At 44.4% G+C, this 23,762-nt stretch overlaps 1 protein-coding gene across 5 annotated transcripts in view; it reads right to left on the minus strand.

The window, feature by feature from the left end:
• Positions 1 to 23,762, minus strand: part of Cyfip1 (cytoplasmic FMR1 interacting protein 1) — a 102,631-nt gene that overhangs the window by 40,879 nt on the left and 37,990 nt on the right. For 2 of the 5 annotated variants that reach the window (XM_047541338.1, XM_047541339.1), the window contains 12 exons: positions 22,739 to 22,835; positions 22,509 to 22,637; positions 20,672 to 20,776; positions 17,942 to 18,033; positions 16,805 to 16,922; positions 14,184 to 14,306; positions 12,895 to 13,020; positions 8,176 to 8,342; positions 6,088 to 6,235; positions 4,786 to 5,353; positions 2,860 to 3,016; positions 1,345 to 1,441 (listed from right to left, as the gene is read on the minus strand). In XM_047541338.1, coding sequence (XP_047397294.1) covers positions 1,345 to 1,441; positions 2,860 to 3,016; positions 4,786 to 5,353; positions 6,088 to 6,235; positions 8,176 to 8,342; positions 12,895 to 13,020; positions 14,184 to 14,306; positions 16,805 to 16,922; positions 17,942 to 18,033; positions 20,672 to 20,776; positions 22,509 to 22,637; positions 22,739 to 22,835 — 1,927 coding nt within the window. The remainder of the gene's footprint in view (positions 1 to 1,344; positions 1,442 to 2,859; positions 3,017 to 4,785; positions 5,354 to 6,087; positions 6,236 to 8,175; positions 8,343 to 12,894; positions 13,021 to 14,183; positions 14,307 to 16,804; positions 16,923 to 17,941; positions 18,034 to 20,671; positions 20,777 to 22,508; positions 22,638 to 22,738; positions 22,836 to 23,762) is intronic. The other 3 variants (XM_047541340.1, XM_047541341.1, XM_047541342.1) reach the window with 3 other exon arrangements.

Below are 23,762 nucleotides of genomic sequence, written 5' to 3' on the forward strand. Positions count from 1 at the left end.
TAAAAAAATGTGGTGTGTGTGTGTGTGTACATTCATACACAGACACAATGGAATATTACTCAGTCATAATTAAGAATTAATTATGGTATTTGCTGGTAAATGGATAGAACTGGGAACTACCATGCTAAGTGAAATAAGCCAATCCCAAGAAACCAAAGGCTGAATGTTCTCTCTGGTTTGTAGATGCTAACACACATTAAGGTGGGGGGCGGGAGGAAGAGCAGAAGTACTTTAGATTAGACAAAGGGGAATGAAGGGAAGGGAGAGGGGATGGAGATGGGAAAGACATTAGAATGAAACAGACATAACTCTCCGATGTTCATGTGAATACACGACCAGAATAATTCCACATCATGTACGACCACAAGAATAGGAAGTTATACTCTTACGTTTGCATGATATGTCAAAATATATTCTACTATCATGTATAACTAAAAAGAACAAATAAAAAAGAAAACCATGGTGGAACTGTTCTCACTGAGGTCAAAATGTTACCATTCTCTTAAATGCAAAAGCAAACCAAAGTTTCTCTTCACCGTACACACTGTATCCCCACCTGGAGGAGCTCCTATCACCAGCTGTGCTTCTCAGGAGTCATCATCTGTCCCAGGGCACCTGCCACGTTTCCCCTAGAGCAGGGCTGGCTACACTGGCCATGAGGTCGTCCAGGAGATACCCCCAAACCTGCACCCTTGCTTCCATATGGGGTCAGCAACACCTTCTGGAACCATGATGAGGACACATGTGCTCAGAGGCAGGTGGTCCTAGGCCCAGGAGGGACATTCCTGCCCTTCATCCACCCTGCATCACACAGACCCTTGACACCTCCCTGCAGAAACACTTCCAGTGGGATTTCATGAGAAGTAGAAGAGGCCCAGGTGCATGAAACGATTTGTCAAGGTTAAGTCCTCTTACATCTTAAGCTAGCGATTAAGATTCACCTTCTAAGTGTACGCTGGTCTGATCATTCCTTTGGTGGGAATTTGTCCTTAAGAAATCCAATGCAAATGAAAGGGCACGCACCAGGAAGTACAGCAAAGTCCCATTTATAAAATCCCAAGAGCACAAGACTGAAGAAACGAAAGACGGGCTGGTTTAGTGCAGCAATCATGTTCAACAGAAATTAGATGTGGATGCAGGTACCGTCCAGGGAAAGAGGACAGCCTACCGTGGTCCCGTGTGGAGGCAGCAGGAAGATGCAGGCAGAAGGGCTCACCCCAAAAGGTTTATTTCACTGTTTAAACTGCCTCGTATTTTAAAGAAAGCTTAATTCCTTTAATACTCGGGAGAAAAAGGAAATTTCATTAAAGGAAACGAAAAGCCATCAAGGCACCGTGGCCTCACCTCTGCCTCGATTTCATCATAGAGGAACTGCTTGTTGAACCTGGTGAGTGCGTAATGGGCGCTGTCATTGTACAGGTCCAGGGAGTAGAGGACGTACCTGCGGAGGGTGGCATCGGTTACTCCCCAGGGTCCCAAACCACCTGGGGCCCTCACAGCCTCCAACTATAAAAGAAATTTAACTCTCATAAGAGGAAAACCAGTTTCTTACTTCAAAGGCAAAATTATGTTCCTGCAGAGAGCTATTGGCAGCTGTACCTTATAGCACCAGGACACTCTGCCAGGGCAGGAAAGGCTTGGGGACAGCAAGGTGGTCAATACCATAGGAGGAACATGGTCACCAAGGACACACCAACAAGGGCTTCCATCTCCCTGTCTCTTTTCATGATGCTTTCAAGTTTTTTACTACAAATATGCAGTATTTTTTTAACACCAAAAATAACTTTTAAGGATCTATTACATAGTAAGAGGACCATAATTGACAATAATGTAATGGGTATTTCAAAATAGCTCAAAGAGGGGATTTCCAATGGGCTCACCACAAACAAATGATGACTGTGATGATGGATCTGCTGATCGCTCTGATTCAATCACTATATAATATATACATGTATTGATGGAGCACACTAACCCATAAATATGTGCAATTATTATGTACCAATTAAAAGAAACAAGTTTTAAAGTTATTTTCTAATTTATTTTAAGAATAAACTGTTTAACTTAAAAATGATACAAGTCCTGGATCACATAGCTGACCAAAAGGCATGTCCAGTGTTGGGCCCACGGTCAAAAGCCTGGACAAAAGGCAGTGGCCAGAAGCCGCAGGAGGAGCAGTGTGAACGAGTGGGGCCAGAGGAAGCCCCATCCTGGAGGAGTGGCTCTGCACTGGGCTCCTCGCATGTCCCAGTGCGAAGGAACAGGCTGTGAGCCACCGCAGGCTAAGTGGAGGTGATGGTCCTGACCAACATCCAGACACCACATGGACCCCTGAGGACCTACAGGGTGGGTCTCCCACTATTCATAAGATACCCCCTTTTTATGATTTTCCTTTCCATGGAAGTCACATTTTGAAAAACTGATCTCTCCCTCCAGCCCAGAAACCCAATTTCCAAAACAAAGCAGTTCAATCAACACCTTCTCTCCCAATTTCATCTTGGACAGAGGCCAGGCTGAATGAGGGCTCTAGACCCTCCAACCCAGTGCGCTGGGCACAGCTTCATCTTACAGGGCCAGTACTGCCCAGGTCTGGACCTAGGCTCATCTCATCTCCCGATCCAGGCTGTGTCCTCCTGGCTTCGCCCAGCATCTGTGCAATATAGGAACTTGACCAGTTCTACTACCAGAGCTCCTGATTTTAGTCTGGAGCCAAGAAACTTGTATTATTCACCAAATATTTAACACCATGAACAGGATTTTCAAAGAAAAAAACTGCTAAAAACAGTCCAGGATCCCTTCTCTACACACCAGCTCCTAAGAAACTCCCACCATGAGCAAGGGCCTCAGAGGCCGGACACTCACTCCATCATGGATGCCTCCTTGGTCTCTAGGATGTGGTCAGTCAGGATCCAGGGCATGGACATTTCAATGGGGAACTGGATCCTCCTGCCCATGGTCAGCTCCAGGAAGAACTCTCGGAACCAAAGCTGGGAGAGGTCACAGCACTGCTGCAGCGTTTCTTGAAGGATTCAAAGACACCATGTTACCTTCTGTGAGCAGAAAAAGATTTAGAAGAAACGATACAAGAGGGGCTGTGTGCGTGGTGCCAGCTCCTCCGCGCTCAGCCCTGAGCCATGCAGCATGGACGTGAGCAGGGAGGGGTCACAAGGCACCTTGCAGGAGGGACAAGACCAGCAAGGGTATGGCTGCAGGGGCAGCCGCATGGACCCTGCACATTCAGAGCAGTCAGCATCCTCCTGCCAGCAAGGACATCACCAACCTCCCTTCAGCAGGACAAGGAGGAAAATGGCCTTTTGAAAAGGAGAAGTAAAACAGGATTACAGGTTGAGCATCTCTGACCCGAAAATCAGAAATACTGAATGCTCTCAAATTGGAAACTTTTTGAGCACCAATGTGATGCCACTGTGGAACATTCCACCCCCAACTTTGTAACAAGTTGATGTCAAAATGCAGGCCCATCCAAAAATACTGTGTATTCCTGCATTATTTAATGACAGGGTCACACTCTGAGAAATGCATTGTTAGGTAACTTTGTTATTGTGCAAACATCACAGAGTGTGTTTACACACACTAAGATGATCACAATATCAATAGGTGATACTTATGGGACCACAGTCATATATCTTGGACAATGTTGACTGAAATGTCATTATACAGTACGTGACTATAAAATTACCTTCAGGCCAGGTGCAGTAGCACACGCCTGTAATCCCAGCAGCTCGGCAGGCTGAGGCAGGAGGATCATGAGTTCAAAGCCAGCCTCAGCAAAAGAGCAAGGTGCTAAGCAACTCAGTGAGACCCTGCCTCTAAATAAAATACAAAATAGGGCTGGGGATGTGGCTCAGTGGTCGAGTGCCCCTGAGTTCAATCCCTGGTATTCCCCCATTCCTTCCCCCGCAAAATTACCTTCAGACTATTTGTAAAAGATGTGAAATAAATTTCACATTTAGATTTGGCTCTCATTCCCAAAATAGCTCATATATGTACATACAAACATTCTAAAATCTGAAAAAATTCATAATCCGAAACAATAAGGGATACTCAACCTGTATTTTCTTTTACTTAGGATAGAACATCCAGAACACAGCATTACGTGCACTCAGGGGAGGTCGAGCCAATGTAAAACTAGAGATAGGTTGAAAAAAACAAGTTCTGTCCTTTCATGGAGTTAAAGGCAAAAGCATCACTATTTACTCCAATACCTGCAGCACCCCCAGCCAAGAGAGAGAGGCCTTCTGCTCTGAGCAAAGGAGTGAACGTGGATGGCTCCACAGGCCACAAGCAGACACATGGAGGGCAGAGAGCACCCACCGGTACCAGGTCAAAGTGGCCGGGCGTCACCAAACGGGGGCTTGCCTGGCTCAGGGCACTTGCCACCTTCCCATACGTCACTGCCCGTGGGGGGTGTTTCTGCTATTTATCAATGCCTGGGTCTCGATCCAGGTGACAGGTTACATTTGCCTGCGTTCCTAACCCCGTGAAGTAGGTTGAAAGACTGTGTTCACATTGCTGGGCCAGCCATGGCCCCACAGTCCTTGTCCTTGTTAGGGTCATGCCCCACAAGGCTGTGGCAGAAGCCAAAGACAGAGGGGACATAGGGGGAGCCTTGGGACGTCCGGCCACCACCACAAAGGTTAGGACACATCACCGTGAGGTGGGTGCGTGAAGGGACGGGGCAGGGGATGGTCAGGCAGGCGGAAGCATTCTAGATGGTGTTAGCGGTGTTAGAGCATGCTGGGCCGGACTCTGGTCAGCACTGTCTCTTACCACTGAAATTTATCAAGTGAGTGTAGAAGAATGACTCTCGATGAAATTTTTCTATGTCCAATATGGTGGGCCCCTCAAGGCTACTTCTCAAGGTTTTCTTGGAACCACTTTTGTCTGCAATGAGGGACTCTAGCATGGTTCTCACCATGTAAAGCTGTGTTATCCAAGGAAACATTTGTAAGGGAGAAAATATACACGGTACATTAGTTATGCAAAACTCAGAAAAACCACGAGAGAAGGACTGCTCCGCTACCCTGACTGGGCTGGGCCCCGGCCCCAAGCTGTGCGCTCGGCGGCCATAGGGCCCGCGGGCCCATCTGAGTGGCCAAGTTGCTGCTGCCTGGGGGAAAGAACCACTTGCAGCGGAGCAGTTCACCTCCGTGCCGCACACATCAATAAGAAAAACAAACGATGTCTTACCACCAAAGGTTAAAAGAGGTGGATAGGTGTACGACTGCCTCAGAAACGCGTTTACCACATGCAAGAGCCTTTCCATGCCCAGAGACTTGAGCTGCCTCTGCAGCTCGGCAGAGCTCAAGGACTCGGCCATGGTGCGCACCAGGTAGAGCTAGACACGGACAGACAGGGAGGGAGAGGCGGGAGAAAGCCGTTAGTCACACTACGCACACGCCTGGGTGGGGGACACAGGGACAGACACACTGGACGGAGCGGGGAGGGTGGTGGCCACCTCACGCAGATCCCAGAGGGCCGTCCTTGAGGACCAGCCAAGGGCCTTCTTCCCTGACAGTCCAGAGGGTTCTTACAGAGCCAGCCACGTGCTTTGCTGGTAACTTTCTAGAGGACCGACGAGAAGGATTATGAAGCCTCCAGCAGAGAGATGAGTGAGTATCAGGTCCCAGAAAAAAGCAGGGGAGCATATTAAATCAGGGGTGAGAGGCAGTGAGAAGCACTTCAGGGAGAGCCCGGGCACACCGGGAGAGAGAACAGCACAGGCGGCTTAAGACCAGGACACACGAGGGCAGCGTTCCATAATCTCCCGTTTCAGCTTTGGGAACGTATTACAATGACACATTCAAATCCCCATCAAGAAACACAGTACAGATATGTACATGTAAATGTCCACTTGTATTCTGGGGATGGAGTCATTTCACTTCTGAAGATAAACAAACCAGAGAATCACAGTTCACACCCCAGATTCGCTTGGGTGGGAAAGGCAGAAGGGCCGCAGGCAGGATGGGATCTGCCTGAGCAGACAGCGGTGACGTCATTTCATTCCCGGTCTACCCCACTCCCCCAGCCCTGGACTGGCCCAGCCCCAGTACACATGGGGAAGATGAGAACCTGTGTGCTGGAGGGTCCTACGGCACGGCGTGGCACTTTGATGTCGAAGCCACTCTTGGGGTCCTTCTCGCCCCGCAGAGCTGGGTCGTTGAAGGGCTCATGCCCGGTCTCCCAATCACACACTGTCTTCCTGATGGCCTGCAGGACACTAAACAGCCCCGTCAAGTTATCAGAGAGACTTCTACAATCACAGCAGCTCCTCATCAACTAGTAGGCTCTCAGAACAGCCAATGCACAATTATAAATAAATTCCTCTGGGGGCAGCAAAGGGACAGTTATAGTCTAGTTCAACATGAAATTTTAGAAACACTGTTTTCTTGGAAACATGACTGTTCCCAGATTTAACTTAATTGCAGTCTGCATCAATTAGCCAGGAAGCAGTGTTTTATTTCTAGAATGTTCACCAGGCAGCCATGAATCATGCTGAGGGCAGGGAGAACAGGGACTTCCAACACCCATCCAAATAGCTTGTGCTGACTGTCCCTTTGTTCCAAGAGGAACATGAAACCACCCATAAGCCGAGGAGACTGGGATATGTCCAGGATTGCTGGGAATGTGACCTTGTCACCAACAGCTCCACTATGTGGAGAAATCCATGAGCATATAGGGGGATCAGAGGGACCCTGTACCAGCCCTGGTCACATCGTGAGGAGAGTTCTTGCAAAAACCCAGGGCCGCACAACATTCCACATCCTTGCGGCTATGGGTCAGTTCTGTGTCAGGGGCAAGCGCTTTGTTCTACCTGGTGTGTCTCAAACAAATCCTATCGGTAAAGACCAGTCCTCCAAAACCAGGCAGCAACCTCAGGTGCATATATCTTAACAGCATTCATAACACACAGCAAGCTTCCCATGAGGGCAAGCACATGCAAGATAGCAGGCAAGACCAGAAAAGTGAAAACCTCGATGAAGTCCTCAAAGTGACAGAGATTAAATCTGCAAGCATCACAGTGCAAACTGAGAGCATCCCTTATCTGAAGTGCTTGGGACCAAAGTGTTCCAGATTTCAGATTTCTTGAATTGTAGAATATTTGTGTGTGTGTGTGTGTGTGTGTGTGTGTGTGTGTGTATACATACACATAGATACATATATATAAAATGTTACTTTGGGAATGGGACCCAAGTCTAAACCTGAAATTCATTTATGTTTCATATATACTTTACATACACAAAGCCAGAAGGTAATTTGATACAATATTCTAATAATTTTGTGTATTACAATATGGAATGGGATTTTCTACATGTGGTATCATGTCAGTGCTCTAGTAGATTTGGACTTGGGGGACTGGGAGTGTAGTTCAAACCCACTGCCAAGGAGGCCCTGGGTTTGATCTCTGGCATCACAAATAACACAAAAGTTTTGGATTTTGGAATACTTCAGATTTCAGATTTTTGGATTAAGATGCTCAACTTGCATAACATTTTATTAAAGCTAAAAGTAATACCATGTTGGTTTTGGATTTGGGAGTACTTCAGATTTCAGATTTTTGGATTAGGATGCTCAACTTGTGTAACATTTTATTAATGCTAAAAGTTATACCATGCTGGGTGACAAGTGTATCAATTGTAAAGCAAAAATAAAGAGTAATAATGAAGTCTGTACATTCACCAACCCCAGTAAACTTCAATTTACACAGATGTCGTTGAAAGACAATCTTATCTGAAAGGCTCAACATTAAGAGAAAAGAAGCTCAAGATATTACTAGATTTCTATAATCACTTTGTCATTTTGACAGATTTGTAGGAGAGGAGAGAGAAATTTTAAAAAATGACTGAAGACGACCCACACTGAGGAAATCAGAGTTGAGGGCAGTTTTTGAGACAAGACCTTCTCTAGGATAAATATGCCTTTGTCCCTGGGTCTCCAAACTTCTCAATACTATACAGGTGACTTACTGCCAGTTGTTCAGGTTACTAATTAAACCCACCATATTATATACAGCTGTAATTCACTGAAAGGGTGTCTGGGGGTTGAAGGTAAGTTAAAGGCACTGAGCCTGTTTTCATAAATGTAACTGTCCTGTTGCCTGAAGCAGGTTCCTTGATGACTTTTGGGTGTGACTTCATGCATGGGCTGTGGGAGGCTGACCTCTGGATGACATTCTTCTTCTTCTTGATGGCCTGCCGCAGCGGCTCCCTGAGGGTCACCTGGGAGAAGTCCTGCAGCGCAGCATAGACAGTGTGGCGGATGGCATGGTTGAACACGCTCTCCATCCTGCCCATCAACACCTGTAGGCCTTTGATCATGGCAATCACCTGTAGGGGACATGGCTTTCAGCAGCTGGAGGGGAACAGGGACAACGCTTCACTGCCCAGGAGACTATTTCCTCCTCACCCACAGCCCTCTCCCTGGCCTCCCTGGCCCTCGCCCTGCAGCTATCCTGCCCCATCACCACTTGGCCAGAGCAGTGGCCTCAGCCCTGTCCCGCCCTCCTGGTTTGACCGTGAGCACCCTATGGGCAGGGACCCCTCTGATTCACACACCCCATCCATCAGGGCACACTACACCCTGACAGGGAAAAAGAGAAAAGATCCAGAAAAGCAAAAGTGATGCTAACTGGAAAAGGAAAAGGACGTTACAAGAGTTTGTATCCCAAATTCCACTTGTTAACCAATAATATGTGTGGAAGAGGCCTAGAAGAAAATGCAGGAAACTGCTTCAAGTCCCTCTGTGATGGCCTCAGGGGCAAGGCACTTCCCCAGTACCACAGTTAAGGTTTCCATGTGTTTACTCTGGAGAACTGTTTGAAGATTTTATATTGTTTTTCTAATGAAAAAAGAAAAAAGGAAACTTTCATTTAGAAAAAATAGGGAAACCCCATTAGAATGAAAATGAAAATACTACATATGTGAACTTACAGGAAGCAGGAAAAGGTGTGCTGAAGTGAACTCAGAGCTCACCATTAGAAAACTAAAAAGGCAGAAAATAATCATCATCTAATATTTGTCATGAAATCATAAAAAGGATAGCAAACTCCCTAAAGTGGTGTGAAAGAAATACACAACTAAAAGCAAAAAAATTACTGAAACAGTCAACTAGTATGTACTGAAGGGTGATCAACAAAGACAAAGTTGTTCAATAATTAAATAATAAAATTGGCAAACATAAGCAAAACAAATCAAGGGAGTGAAAAAAAAAAAAGATAAGGCATAGCTACTAGCATTAAGAATGTAAAAGGGATCCAGGGGCACTGTAATCCCAGTGGTTCAGGAAACTGAGGCAGGAGGATCTGAGTTCAAAACCAGCCTCGGCAAAAGGGAGGCGCTAAGCAACTCAGTGAGACTCTGTCTCTAAATAAAATAAAAAATAGGGCTGAGGATGTGGTTCAGTGGGCAAGTGCCCCTGAATTCAATTCCCGATACCCACCCCAAAAAAGTTTAGAAACAAACCTTTGCATCTTCAGCTAATTGTCAACAAGGCACTAAAACAATTTGATGGGGAAATATTTGTTTTCAACAAATAGTACCAGGACAACTGGTTATCCACATGCAAAAGAACAAGGTTGGATCCTTGTGCAGGTATGGGTTAACACAGCAATCCTGGGATGCTCAAACTCTGTGCATTGCCAAGAAAGATCTGTCTTTAGGACTGGCCCTCAGCCTGTTCCCAAGAATAGATCGCTGCGGTAGGAATATTTTTACCTGAAAACTGGTGTTTCATAAGCCTGAGGCCTTAAGCTACTATTCCAGTCCAAGTTGATGCTGACAATGTAACTAACAGTGATCACCTGTTTTTGCTCAGGGTCTGCAGTCTGAGTCACTAAGGTTGGCCACCAGGCACAGCACTGCCTATGTGACTGGCTGCCCACAAAAACCCTGGGCAGGAAGATTGGGTCAGCTACCCTGGTTGGAAACATCACGCACTTGTCACACATGCCTGCTGGGAGAACTGAACACATGCCTCAACTGACTCGCAGGATCACCTGCAAGTCTGCACCTGGTCTCCTGGATGCCCCCCACTCACGTGCCTTTCCCCTTTGCTGATTTTAAACTGTGACTTTTTGCTGTAATGTCATAATCTTGACTATGATAACTACTAAATCCTGTGGGTCCCAGCTAATCACTGAGCTTAATGGTGATTTTGGGGACTCTTTTTTTTTGGTTGTTGTAGATGGACACAATGCCTTTATTTTATTTATTTATATGTGGTGCTGAGGATCGAACCCAGTGCCTCACACATGCTAGACAAGCACTCTACTGCTGAGCCACAACCACAGCCCTCTTGGGGACTCTTGACACAACTCTTACCTCAGAATGTATAAAAATTAATTCAAAATGCATTGAATATTTAAATTAAGAGGTAAAACCATAAAATTCCTGGAATGAAATGTAAGAGTAAATCTTTGTGACTTGAAAGCACAAGCAACAAAAGAAAAACAAATACACGGGATATCACCAGGTAGACAGACATTGCCTTGGGTTGAAAGAAGGGGGGTGCAGCTGAAGAGTGTAGGGTTCTCTTTGTGAGATAATGTCCTATGTTTGATTGTGATCAAACAACTCTGTGAATATACCAAAAGAATCAAATTTTATAGTTCACATAGGTGAATGGTATGGTGTGTGTATGTGTGCAGGGGTCCTACCAAAATGGTATGAGAATTTATTATGAAAAACTTTACATATCCAAACATGGTGGTACATGCTTACAATATAATCCCAGAGACTGAGGAGGCTGAGGCGGAAGGATCACAAATTCAAGGCTAGCCTCAGCAACTTAGTGAGTCACTATTTCAAATGAAAAATAAAAAAGGGCTGGAGATGTAGCTCAGTGGTTAAAGCAGACCTGGGTTCAATCCCCAGTATCCACAATCCCCACGACCAAAAAAATTCTACATAGAACTTAGAAAATGTAGATTAATTCCTTAAAAAATATAACTTAGCAAAATTGATACAAAAAGAAATAAGAAATCTGAATACCCCACTATATAGTAAAGAAAGTGAACATTTCAAACAATATCCCATAAAGGGAAGACTTCTCCAGTAAATCCCAGCAAATATTTAAGGAAAAAATAATAAAAATCTTACACAAACCATTCCAGACACTAGAAAAGAAGGGTGCATTCCATGGCCAATTTATAAAGCTAGTATCCAAAAACTGAGAATTAAAGTTTATAAAAAATGTAGTATTACACTCCATAGGTGTGAGCTGAGATAGCAACTTCCTTCCCCAGAGCATACTTCAGAAAGTGCAGGTGGTGAATTTACAACAGAGAAACCTGACATCTGACCTCAGCCAAGGGGTCGAGGTCAGCGCCAAAAGCAATACGTCATGCTGACAGTTTTCTCCTGTGAAGGGTACTCTACCTCAGTGGGCCTCCTCTCCAATCTAATCATAAAAAAGAAAACCATCAGATAAATGCCTGTATAACGCCTGCCTGGTACTCCTCAAAACTATCAAGGTTATCCCCAATGTCTGAGAAATGTCACCGCCCAAGGCATCTAAGGAGAACTGCCAAGTGTCAAGTGAAATCCTGGATCAGAAAAAGGACAGGATAGGAAAATTGAGGAAACATGAATAAAGTATGGACTTTAGTTAATAATATCAATATTGATTTATTAACTGCAACAATACTAACATATGATGTTAATAATAAAGGAAAATAGGTGTTGGCTATTTGGGACCACTCTGTAGTATCTGTGTGATTTTTCTATCAATCTAAAAAAGTTTTTTTGTTTTGTTTTTGCTTTTGTGTTTTTAAAATAGCATTAAAGGCTACTCTGGCTAGGACAGTAGCACATATTGGTAATCCCAGCTACTCAGGAGGCGGAGGCAGGATGACAAGTTTGAGGTCAGTTTGGGCAACTCAGCAGGAAGGGCCGGGGATGCAGCTCAGTGGAGAGTACTTGTCTAGCTCTGGCGTGGCCCTGGGACTGCAGGCCTTGCTCTCACTCATTAACTTTGATGCAAAGTGTTTACAAAAATCAATATCTATTCCTGTTAAAAATCTCTTAAACTAAGAATAGAATGTAACTTTATCTGATGAAAAAGGGCAGCAACAATAAACCTGAAACATGAAACATGTCTCAAGCTTTCCCTTTGGGAAGAGAAGCATGGCAAGCGTGTCTGGCACCTCCCTTCCACAGAGCAACTAGAGACCCTGACCCAGTGTGATTGAAAAATTTAAAAAAAGATTTTTTTTAATTAAAAATAAAACTTTCACATCATTATAGATATGATTACATATAGAAAATCCAAAAGAATCTATGAGAAATTATAATTAATGAGTCAAGTTGGAAGAAGTGCACTGGAAATTAACTTCAGATAACCTCCAAATTCCAGTGTGAAAGGCACAATCATAAAAATCCTGAAGTCAATGTAGGAGAACACCTCCATGACCTTCGAGCACGCAAAGATTTCTTAAACAAGACAGGAGAGCACAACTATAAAAAAAGGGAAACTGGTCGATACTGGAATTAAGAACTTCCATCAAAAGACCAGGAGGACAGTGCAGGGCTGAGCCACACGTACGTGAAAGTCCAGAGCTGGTGGCCACCGTGGGGAGGAAACATCTGGAGCCCATGCACAGCTCTCCTCTCAGGTGGGAGACATCACATCCCATTCAGTCATCTGGTGTTCCTGCACCCAGGAAACTGCCCTCCAAGTACTAGCCAATGACCCAGGGCTCTCGACTTAGAAACAAGCAACCACTCTCAAACCTATTTCATTATTTGGACTAAGGTGACAATTCTAAGGGCTGCCCTACCTACAAACAATAATGTAAAATGGGCAGTTGGCTCATGTTTTTGCTTTGCTTTTGGAAGGGAGGAGAAGAGTCACAGGAGGAGGAGACAGCAGACACGTCCTCACCTCCACCAGGGCAAACTTCTCCTCGCTGGTGTAGTTGTAGCGCGTGGCTCGCTCGTACTCCTCGGCATTGTCGGGGCAGTCCTTGTTGGAGTACTTGTCAGTTGGGTGCACGAGTTTCCATGAGTACTGGTGTGAACAGTAAGAGGACAGATATTCCACCATGAAGGCAAAGTGCTTGACTTCCAGTCTGACCACGGCCAAAGTCACCAAAAGTCAGCCTTCTAAAATGGACTATGTTCTAAAAAGTCACACACACACACACACACACACACACACACACACACTGTCCATCTCCATACGATGGCAAAAGACTCTGGCCACGTGGCATGAAATTTAGTAAAGACACCAGGCCAGGCAAGGGGATGCACACCTGGAATCCCAGTTACTTGGGAGTCTAAGGCAAGAGGATCTTAGCAAGACTCCATCTCAAAACTAAGAATAAAAAGTGCTAGGAATGTCACTCAGTGATATGGCATTACTAGGTTCAATCACTGAAAGAGAGAGAGAGAGGAAGGAAGGAAGGAAGGAAGGAAGGAAGGAAGGAAGGAAGGAAGGAAGGAAGGAAGGGGAAAAGGAAAAGAAGGGAAGTAAAAGGAAGGAAAGGGAGGGGAGGGGAGGAAGAGAGGAGAGGAGAGGAGAGGAGAGTAGAGAAGAGAAGAGGAGAGGAGAGGAGAGGAGGGGAGGGGAGGGGAGGAGAGGAGGGAAGAGATACACACTGGGCAAAGTGGCCTCTGGGTACTGTGTGTTGAATATCTGAGACTCTAGAAATTTCATCACCTTTTAAAAAAAGAATTTGCCTTTCAAATGATCATTTGATCTTTCAATTAGATAACTGCTTTGACCAAAATAAACCCCAAAAGGACAAAATTTGTATGACTTACCATCATCCATATCTTTATAAGGCACCTGAAACAATTTTACTAATGTTAAGCAAAATAGGCGGAGCTCCAAAGAGTAAATGTTTAAAAGTGAGAATTAAAGACCATCTTAATGGTACTAATTTAGTCCTATCAGCATGTTTACAAAGACGAGGCCCTTCATTTATAACACACAAAATGACATGTGCTTTGAATTATTTTAGAAACACTGATATGGATAGATATTCTCATTTCTAAGACCAAAGATAAAAAACCCAATTGATTGGTTCTTGACCCAAAGACCAAAGTCAGTGCAGAAAAAATACCACTTGGTCAATTTCTTGACAAGTCCTAGAACCAGAGTTCTAGTTCTAACCAGAGTGCTGTGCACTTCGCTCCTTGAATTTCTGAACACACCAAAGAGAGGCCTACCACTTCCATCACGTGTGCGCTCCACTGCGACAGCAGTTGCAGGCCCTGCAGAGCCAGGTCAAAGAGCTTCCGGTACTCAGCGTCTGTCTTCTGGGCCTCCTGGCGGCCGGAACCAGTGACCACCTGGGATGCACAGACCCACACATCAGGAGAAAAGTCAGGCTTGCTTACCCTCCCACCCATCAAAACCACACCAGCAATCTATCCCAAGGTCACGTGTGCAAAAATTACAGAAAGGGCAAAGGATCTGAACAGATATTTGTGCAAAAAGGATCTCCAATTTGCCGCTGACCACATGAAAAGAGCCTCCACATCATTATTCACTGGGGAAGCACAAATCCCAAACATAACTAGATATCAGTTCACATCTACCAGAAAAGGCAAGGTCCAAAAAAGAGACAATGACAAGTGCTGGTGACAATGGGGAAAAGTCAGAAGCCTCACAGCTATTGATAGGGAAGTCACAGGGCACAGTCCCTTTGAAAACAGTCTGGCAGTTCCCCAAAATGTTAACCGGAAGAGTGACCACTATGACTCAGCAATTCCACCCCCAAGTTGAGGGCAAAGAAAACTTGTTCCACACAAAAACTCATACACTGATGTTCACAGCATCATTGTTCTTGACCCAAATGTCCATCCAATGAATAACAATGTGGTACAGCCACGTAACGATGTTATTCAGTCATAAAAAGAATTAAAGAGCCAGGAATGGTGATGCACACCTGTAACCCCAGTAACTCGGGGAGGACAAGGCAGGAGGCTCTTAACTCTGAGGCCAGCCTTAGCAATTTAGTGAGGCCCTATGTAACTTACATAGACACTGTCTTATAACAAAGAATAAAAAGAGCCAGGGTAAAAGCACCCCTGGGTTCAAACCCCAGTACTGAAAAAGAAAAGGAAATAAAGGGCTAATACATACTACTATACGGAAAAAACAGTATGCTAAATGAAAGAGCCAGTCATAATGGGCCACATATTGTATGTTCCATCTATATAAAATGTGCAGAACAAATTCATGGAGACAGAAAGCAGACTGCCAGGGCATGGGGAGAGGGGAGGAGGAGTGGGGAGTGACTGCTTTTAAGGGTAATGAAAATGTTCAAAAGTGGGTCATGGTGGTACATCTTAGTGAATATACCAAAAACTTAAGTTGTACAATTTCAATTAGTGAATTATATGATGGGAGTTTTCTTTCCATACATCTGTTTAAAAAATACAAACTCAGCAAAGCATTCAAAGATAGATTTTTTTCTCCTCATTAAAACCTTCATCTAGTTATAAAGGTACCTTAGCAGACCTTAAGAAGATAGGAAATGCACACTGTAAAATGCCCTTAGCTGGAGAAGCAGAATCTAGTGGGCCATGTGGTTCAAGAGCTTCCCATTAATTCAGTTTACGATCATGTCCTGAGGTCTCAGGGGAGCTGGTCCCTCATTTCTTCTCTTGCAGGCTATGCTAGCTACTGGAGACAAGCGAGGTGGCCAGCTCACTGGGGAGCCATCCCAGTGCCGAGTCAGGGGTCTACACTGGAGACAGCACATGGCCCCAGCTATCTGGATGGCTGGGCTTTTTTTCAGTCATTTTAGTTACATGGTGACTAGTGTCTGGTTAGTGGAGATGGGGATGCGCACTGCCCTGCAATGAGGGGACCAACAAGCACAGAATCATTCTCCTCAAACGTTAATGGTCCTCCAGAAGACCTTGAGGAACAACCAGTTCTGAAAACAGATGAAGACCCTGGGGCCCTCCAGACTATTCTCAGGCCACACTAACCATCACTGCACTCTGACCCTGACTTTGCTCTCTGCCTCACTAGGATATGAGGAGTGATATTCCTCTGTTACCTCTGCTCAGAAACCACCCCAAGGCTGACGCCACTCTCCTGCCCACTCCACACACCTGGAAGCCACATTGGGAAGATGAGAGAATGTGAGTGGCCAAAGGAGGCCACAGCAGAGCCGGCTGCAGAGCCGGAAGGAGTATAAAGGCCCCACTGCAGAGGAGAAAGACCCTCCTCCTACACTAACCCCAGGCCTATCTCCCAGACACACAGACCCACCTCCACGACACCTGAGGATGTCACCTGTCACCAACCCAGAGGTTCCTGCCACCTCTGGTCTCAGGACTTCCTTTCATTCTAGACATGAAACGGGGGCAGGTCAGAAGAACCCTTTCTTCTCCCAGTGTCCCCCCTTTTCCACTCCTCTTCTAATTGCTTGAAACCACAGTACTGACTAGAAAATTCCCATTGATGGTTTCTCCCTGGTCTTCTCTTTTGGAATTCTTTCTTCTCTTTTTTCTTTTGCTCTTTTGGAGTGCGGGGGATCAAACCCAGGACCTTGCACATGCTAGACAGGTCCTCTAACTCAGAGTGGTACCCCCAAACTTCCTACTATGTTTTCCAAAGAAAAGCTGCACTTCATATAGCTGAACAGATACAGACAGTTAATTTCACAACCTTGTCAATCATAAAGGGTACTTTTGAAAAAATATTTAGGTTTGGCCCTATATTATGTTTTTTGAAGCTGTTCACATTAATATTTGAGTATATAAGAATATGAGTGACACTCAGACACCCACCGGGTTCTAGGTCTGCCCATGGCTGGCTCGGTGGCACATACCTCACTGTTGCTATAGCGCGCCAGCTCTGAGATGAAGCGCATGTGGTCCTCTCGAATCTGGATCATCTGCTCACAGATGTTGTACTGTGGGCTGCTGCTTGAGGATGTGCATGTCCACCTGGGTGTGGAGGGGAAGCCAAGTGTTACCTGAAGAGGTGCCAGTATGACAATGACGCAGGTACTCCATCAGCTGGGGTGGCTGAGAACACTGTGTGTGGCACCAGGGCTACACAAAATGGAATTTCCATTTTTAAAGTGTTGTTTAAATAAATGAATCAAAGAATATGTGACAGGAACCACCTGTAGTCTGTCAAGTCTACGCATTTACTATCTGGTCTTTACAGAAGGGGTCTGCTGACCCCTGAGACTGACATACAACTTTGCCAAAATCATGGGGACCACAAGTTGGCTATGGATACAAGAGCTTGGCAAAAGTGACCACAAGCATATGGTGAGAATCGATGTGCTACGTGGGGTCCACTAGAGAGACCTGTGTGTTTATTATTACCTCTAATTGTGAGCTACAGAGCCTTCATAGCAGAGGCTGGCTACCTTCCTCTGTACAAGACCAGAGAGGTAACCATTTAGGATTTATGGTCCACGCTGTCATTTTCACATCTGTCACGTAATCATCATTTTAACACAACCTTTTATAAACATAAAGACCATTCTTGGCTCCAGAGATCTTATAAAAACAGGCCTGGGCTGGTTTGGTCCTCAGGTGACAGTTTAATAAACTCAAAGCACATATATATATCCCTACCTGCCTCCAGGGTTGGTCATTAAGCATTTTAAGCACCACACTGAGACCACAGAGTTACTTTACACTTTTATATACTCAACCTGCACTGTCCAGTAGAAATCCCTGAGACGAGGAAAATATTCTACATCTGTGCCACTGACCACCAAGCGTTTGAAATGATTGTTCTGCTAAGGAAAATTAAATTTCAATTGTATTTTTCAACGAATTTAAATGCAAATAAGTCACATGTAGCAACAGCTACTATACTGGACATTTAGATCTAGAAATGTGGAGAATGTCAAAGGCATTCTCTCACGATAAGTAGGCAGAGTGTTGTAGAAGTGCTCAAGGAGGACACAGCAGAACATTCTAGCTGGGCAGCTTCACTCTCCTACCGAGATTTATTTTCCTCATAGTGGGCGCTGGTCTTGATGTATCTTGCCAGTTCTATTTGCATGTCCCCGAACAGCGGAACCACCTGGAGCTGCTGCATTCAAAGAACAATAACAAAAAACAGGGTCATTATGCACATTCAATCCCTAGATACATAAGCACAAGGAAAATGACTAATGCTAATAATTACTGTGGGTTGAACGCCACCTCCGCAAATCATTCACTACAAAAAAAAAGTAAATAACTTCTATATTCTCTTTGAAAGGAACAAAATACAATTTAAGAAACAACATATATCAAAACTATTCAAATTTTAAAATCAAATTATCTTGTTGCTATTTCTGTGGTCATCAAAAAATAGCTGAATCTCTGTATACTAGGAACAATTTAATGAAAATTTATTTAGAAATAATTTGTAATACCATCACAAAAATAAAAAAGTATGTAAAAACTAACAAGACTTCAAAACAAAATAATATCCCAAAATTATAGAAAAATTTCTCAAAATATGAAGCAATATATTTTCTTCATGCATTGAGAGGCTCAGCTCAGGCTTTATTTTTTGACCTTGTGCATGCTAAGCAAGCACTCTAACACTGAGCTTTATCCCCAGCCCAGACCTATACATTTAATGGAATCCCAATCAATATTCCAGGAGGAAAAAATATTTTTGTGTGTAAATCAGTAAACCAATTCTAAAATGCATCTTGAAAGGTGAAGGGATGATATCCAAGACTATCTTGAGGGACAAAACAGACCTGTTAGCTGCAGCAGCTAAGGCAGGGTGGCCCTGGAGCAAGGACGGAGGCCAGAGGACAGGACAGAGAACCTGGACAGAGCCACAGACAGACTGAGTTATGACCTGGGTGATGCTGCAGAGCAAAAGAGGGCAGATGGTCTTTACAATAAATGAGCTGGGCCAACTGGATATCCATTCTAGAAGAAATGCCAACAATGCCAACCCCTACCTCACACCATGCACAGAATCCAGTTCCAGAGAGATTAGAGATCTAGATGAAAAAGGAAATGGAACATTTCTAGAAGGTAACACATAGAAAATTCTCATGAGTGCAGGCCATATAGCCCATCTCATAGAGTGCCTGCCTTTCATGCTGGAGGCCCGGGTTTGAGTCCCCAACACTCTGGGATTGTGGAAATAGAAAATTCTCATGAACTGCTGTCTACAAAGATTTCTTGAAGTGGACATTAATGAAAAGATTGAGGTATTGGACCATAATAAAATCAAGCACTTTGTTCATCAACGATATCACTAAGAAAGTCAGAAGGAGGGGCTAAGGGCACAGCTCGGTAGCAGAGGATGTGCTCAACATGCAAGAAGCTTGGGGTTCCAACCCCAACGTCCTTCAAAATAAAGTGAAAAGGAGGTGGAAGAAAGGAAAGATATTGGTCCAAGGGTATGAAATTTAACCATGGTGACAATACTGCATTGTATACTTAACATTTGCTTTGAGAATAAATCTTAAATGTTCTCACCACACCAATAAAAAATGATAGATATAAGGTGATAAGTGTTAATGAGCTTGATTTAATACTGTCACAATGGATATATACATCAAACCATCACACACTATATACCCTAAGTATATGAAGTTTCTATCTTGTCTCTTTTTTTTTTTTTGGTGGGGGGTGGTACTAGGGATCTAACCCAGGGGTGCTTTACCACTAAGCTACATCCTCAGCCCCCTTTTTTTTTATTTTTTATTTTGAGACACTAAGTTGCTTAGAGCCTCACTAAGTTGCTGAGGGCTGGCCTCAAACTTACAATCCTCCCATCTCAGACTCCTGAGTCTCTAGGTTTATAGGCGTGCGCCACCACGCACAGCTCCATTACATCTTAATAAGGCTGGGGAAAAGAGTGAAAAGGGGAGCCCACAGGGGACACAGCATGTATTTTAGAACATGTGCATCCACAAAAGACATGTATCCAAAATATTTTTTAAAAACTACAAATCAATAGGGAAGAACAGAGCAGAAGATTGAAGTGGCACTTCATAAAAGGAAATACACAAAGGCTAATAACACGAGAAGTAACCAGAGAAACATCAACTAAACTACCAGGAAACAAGTCAATAAAATCAGAATGATGTACACCTCCTCTGGCATGTTCACTGAATCCCCAGAAAAGACTGTGCCAAGTGCCCCTGGTGAGGAGCCTTTACTCATTGCTGGTGGAAATGCATATCAGGACAACTTGTGGGTAAGTCATGAAACTATAACTACTAAGTGCAAACAGGTGTGCCTAGGATCCCCACCCCTCTCCTGAATAGTATCCAACAGAAATGCACTAAAACAGAGCAGCACTGTTTGCACAAGCCAAAACCCACCAAAAAAAAAAAAAAAAAAAATTCCCACCAAAAACAGAACAGATGACAAAGTCACAGTAGAATCATAAAATGAAGTACCAAATGACCAATGAAACTTAAGAACTGTAGCCCCAAGCTCCTGCAGGAATGCATCACACCAATACAAAGTTTGGGTACAAGCAGCCAGATACAAAAGATAAAAATAGTGAGATTCCATTTACACAAAGTTCAATCCAGGCAAAACCACTGTAGGGGAACCAGAAAGAGAGCAAAGGTAGATGGGAAAGTGAGCCTCCAAGACTCCCTCCCACCTCAGCATTTCTTATCTCCATCATAATCACCCAGAGCTTCACTCTGCAAAAATTCAAGCTGCACACCTCCATAAAAACATGATCTAATAAAACTCACCTTGAAGTACTTGTCGATTTTGGATAAGTTTATTCTTTTCTTGGCATCTAGTTTATAGATGTTACTGACGCTCCCATCCATCAAGTACAGACCAAATCCCATGACCTGAAAAGCCACAAAATGGTGCAATAACACTCAGATCCACAAATTTACCCACAGACTTAACACTGCCGTAGTTGATAACTCTGAAATCACAAGTCACTCTTCTTTTAACAGGCACTTTTAAAAGCTCCTAGGAAACAAAGAGCTCTCCCTGTAGCTGAAGCTATTTCTTATGTACATCATCTCATGGCTATTTCAACTTCCTCCCAAGGAACACACACCAGCACAAACTCTCATGGAGTTGACGGACAGCTGCAGCTGAGATTACAGAGGACTCTCAAGCATGCTATCAGATCTAGTCTTTCAGAATTAACTTCACACCTACTTCAACCAGGTGCTAGGATAAACAGAGCACAGTCCCGTGAACATGATTAACAAGGACGGGCAAATGCACAACTGCACTGAAAGTGCCAGATGTGTGCGTGTATTAAACTGTATTTTTTTAAGCTTTTGTTCTAATTTAATATCCTATATCCCCAGCTAGCCCCCAAAACAGTCTCATAAAATTTTTTATGCTGCTTGTCTCATGCTTTGAACACAATTTTTTTTTTCCCCTAACTAAAATCATGTTACAAAGGGTGGTTGGGTTTCTAGGCCAGTTGCTGAAAGACCAAAAGGCATATCTCCTACTAGCTTACCTGAGCATCAGGAGCATTTGAGAAGTACACTATCCAATACACGGCCATTACTATTTAACACTATTTAACCATTTAACCATTAACTACTTAAGTTTCAACACATGTGAGCTAAAACTTTTTAAGGTGCTTGGCCAAGTGAACATCTCCACTGCTAAGTGGGCTTTCTGGGGCCAGGGCTCCTGCACAGGTGAGTGCAGACATAAAATTCCCACTACTGCAGAGGGCTCCGTGGACAGTGAGCACCTCCCCAGTCCTCACCACCTCACACTGCTCTCCCACCAAGGCTGGGGCTGGACCAGTGGCACACCCAGCAGAGGGTTCCCCAGGGCCACATGCACGGAGGTGGAGAGTACAGCAGTGGTTAACTGTGGAGCTGCCGTCTCATCTTTCCAATGAGAGAACAGTTGAAAACCTCCCCAGTTTAAAACAGAATGGTTATAAAGAATGCAGTGAACAAGCAAGTCTACTTTCATCAAAACATAATATGCAGTGGCCCTCCACATCTGTGGCATCCCACATCCTTGGATTCAAGTAACCACAGATTGAAAATATTCCAGAGAAAAACTGCATTTCCATTAAACGTGTACACTTTTTCTTGCCATCATTCTCTAAGCAATACAGTATAACAACAATTCGCATATCACTGACATTGTATTAAGTATTCTAAGTAATCTAAGAGATGGTTTAAAACATATGGGAGGGTAAGCATAGGTCAGATGCAAATATTCTACCATTTCATTTAAGAGACTCCACAGATTTTGTAATCCCCAGGGGGTCCTGACACCAATCCCCATGGACAATGAAGGACAAATGTAGTAATTCCTGGGAATCACATCTTTAACAAGTGGACATATAACCTCTGCTAAAAACCCCTGAATGCTGACCCAGGACCTCTGGGCCCCCAAGCTCCTCCTCCCAGGTTGTTGTGTGACTCTCCGGTGCCCACGGATGAGTTCGCAGCCTGCAGGGCTGGGATGCTGCCCACACACACAACAGCATGAGAATAAGAAAAGTTGGCAAAAGGATTCTAGACAACGAACAGCCTTTGCCCACAGCTGCACTTGGGCAGTGCTATGGGCTGCCACCCCCGCACGTACTTTGAGAAGCATGTGTTTCTCGCTGGGCGTCAAGTACATCCTATTCTCGTAGTAATCCACGCACAGATTCACGATGTCTGCCAGGAGCTCTTCGTAGCCAGAAATCACCTCGAGCTGCTGCTGCAGAGACTAAAACACAGGGCGAGAGACGCATGGCACCGCAGGCTCCCAGTCAATGCCCCCTCTACCCCGGCGACACAGCCCAATAGCACTGAGAACGTGAGTCTTACTTGTGTGATCTTGTTGTGATTGGCCAGGAACATGGAAAGATTTTGCGATTCCTGGATGGACTGTGGATCTGCCATTTTACGTAAAAACTGAGCAGCCCTTGAAAGCAAAAAGAGTTAATAACCAAAATGCATCATCATGTTGATTTTTGTAAAAAGTTTGAGAAAATCAGGATTCCTTCCCTCTCTGCAGTTATCTGTGGGCATGTGGATTGTAGAAGGTGGTTACAATTTCAGCCTTGAGAAGCACCGCCAGCCAGCCTGGGCTCCAGGTTAATGTTTTGTAAACTTAGGTTACAGTTCTGGGCAGCTCACTACCCTGCTCTCCAGGGTACTTCCTCCAGGGGCCTGTGCATACTGGCCTCCCCTCCATACTAGTGGATATCCACCTCATCCACAGGTACTGGTTGCTCAGTCCCCAAGTCAGAACAGGGATGCTACCCACTCTGTGACTTCCAGAAGTCCTGCAACGAAGATGACCAGCACTGTTAAAGTTCTTTGTCAAGAACTCTCTGGGCCACCACACCTCTCAACAAGGAGCATCTGTCCCTGGAATGCCTCTCTGGGGCCACTGGTGCCCAAAGTCCACAGACAGAGTCCGGGCTCTGCCACCCACCTGCAGCTACACAATTTGATGCACGTAAAAGGACTTGTATGTTGAGGTTCCCTGATCCTGAAAGGTACGTGCCAAGTCTGAGGTTCAGCAAAGGAGTGAGGAGGAGAGAGCGCTCTGCACTTCTAGGTTATCCGAGAATGTATGGTAGAAACTGCCTACATAAGCAGACACCTTTGGAATCTAGAATCTTGGGGTTTAAAGAAAACTTTTCATAATGAAAACTGATAACCTAACATTCATTGCCTTCCCTTCTTCCTTATGAACAAGCCTGAAAATTCCTCAGAACAGCAACTTGTCTCTCTTCCCTTGCAGTCAGTTGGGGCCAGATGTCCAAGATAAGATCTGAGGAAAAAGACTATAAGGCCCTTGAAAGTTTAATTATAACAAAAAGTACAGCTCTTCTTTTCTCCT

The sequence above is a fragment of the Sciurus carolinensis genome, chromosome 2 (assembly GCF_902686445.1).
Source record: "Sciurus carolinensis chromosome 2, mSciCar1.2, whole genome shotgun sequence".
In the NCBI taxonomy this organism is placed as follows: domain Eukaryota; kingdom Metazoa; phylum Chordata; class Mammalia; order Rodentia; family Sciuridae; genus Sciurus; species Sciurus carolinensis.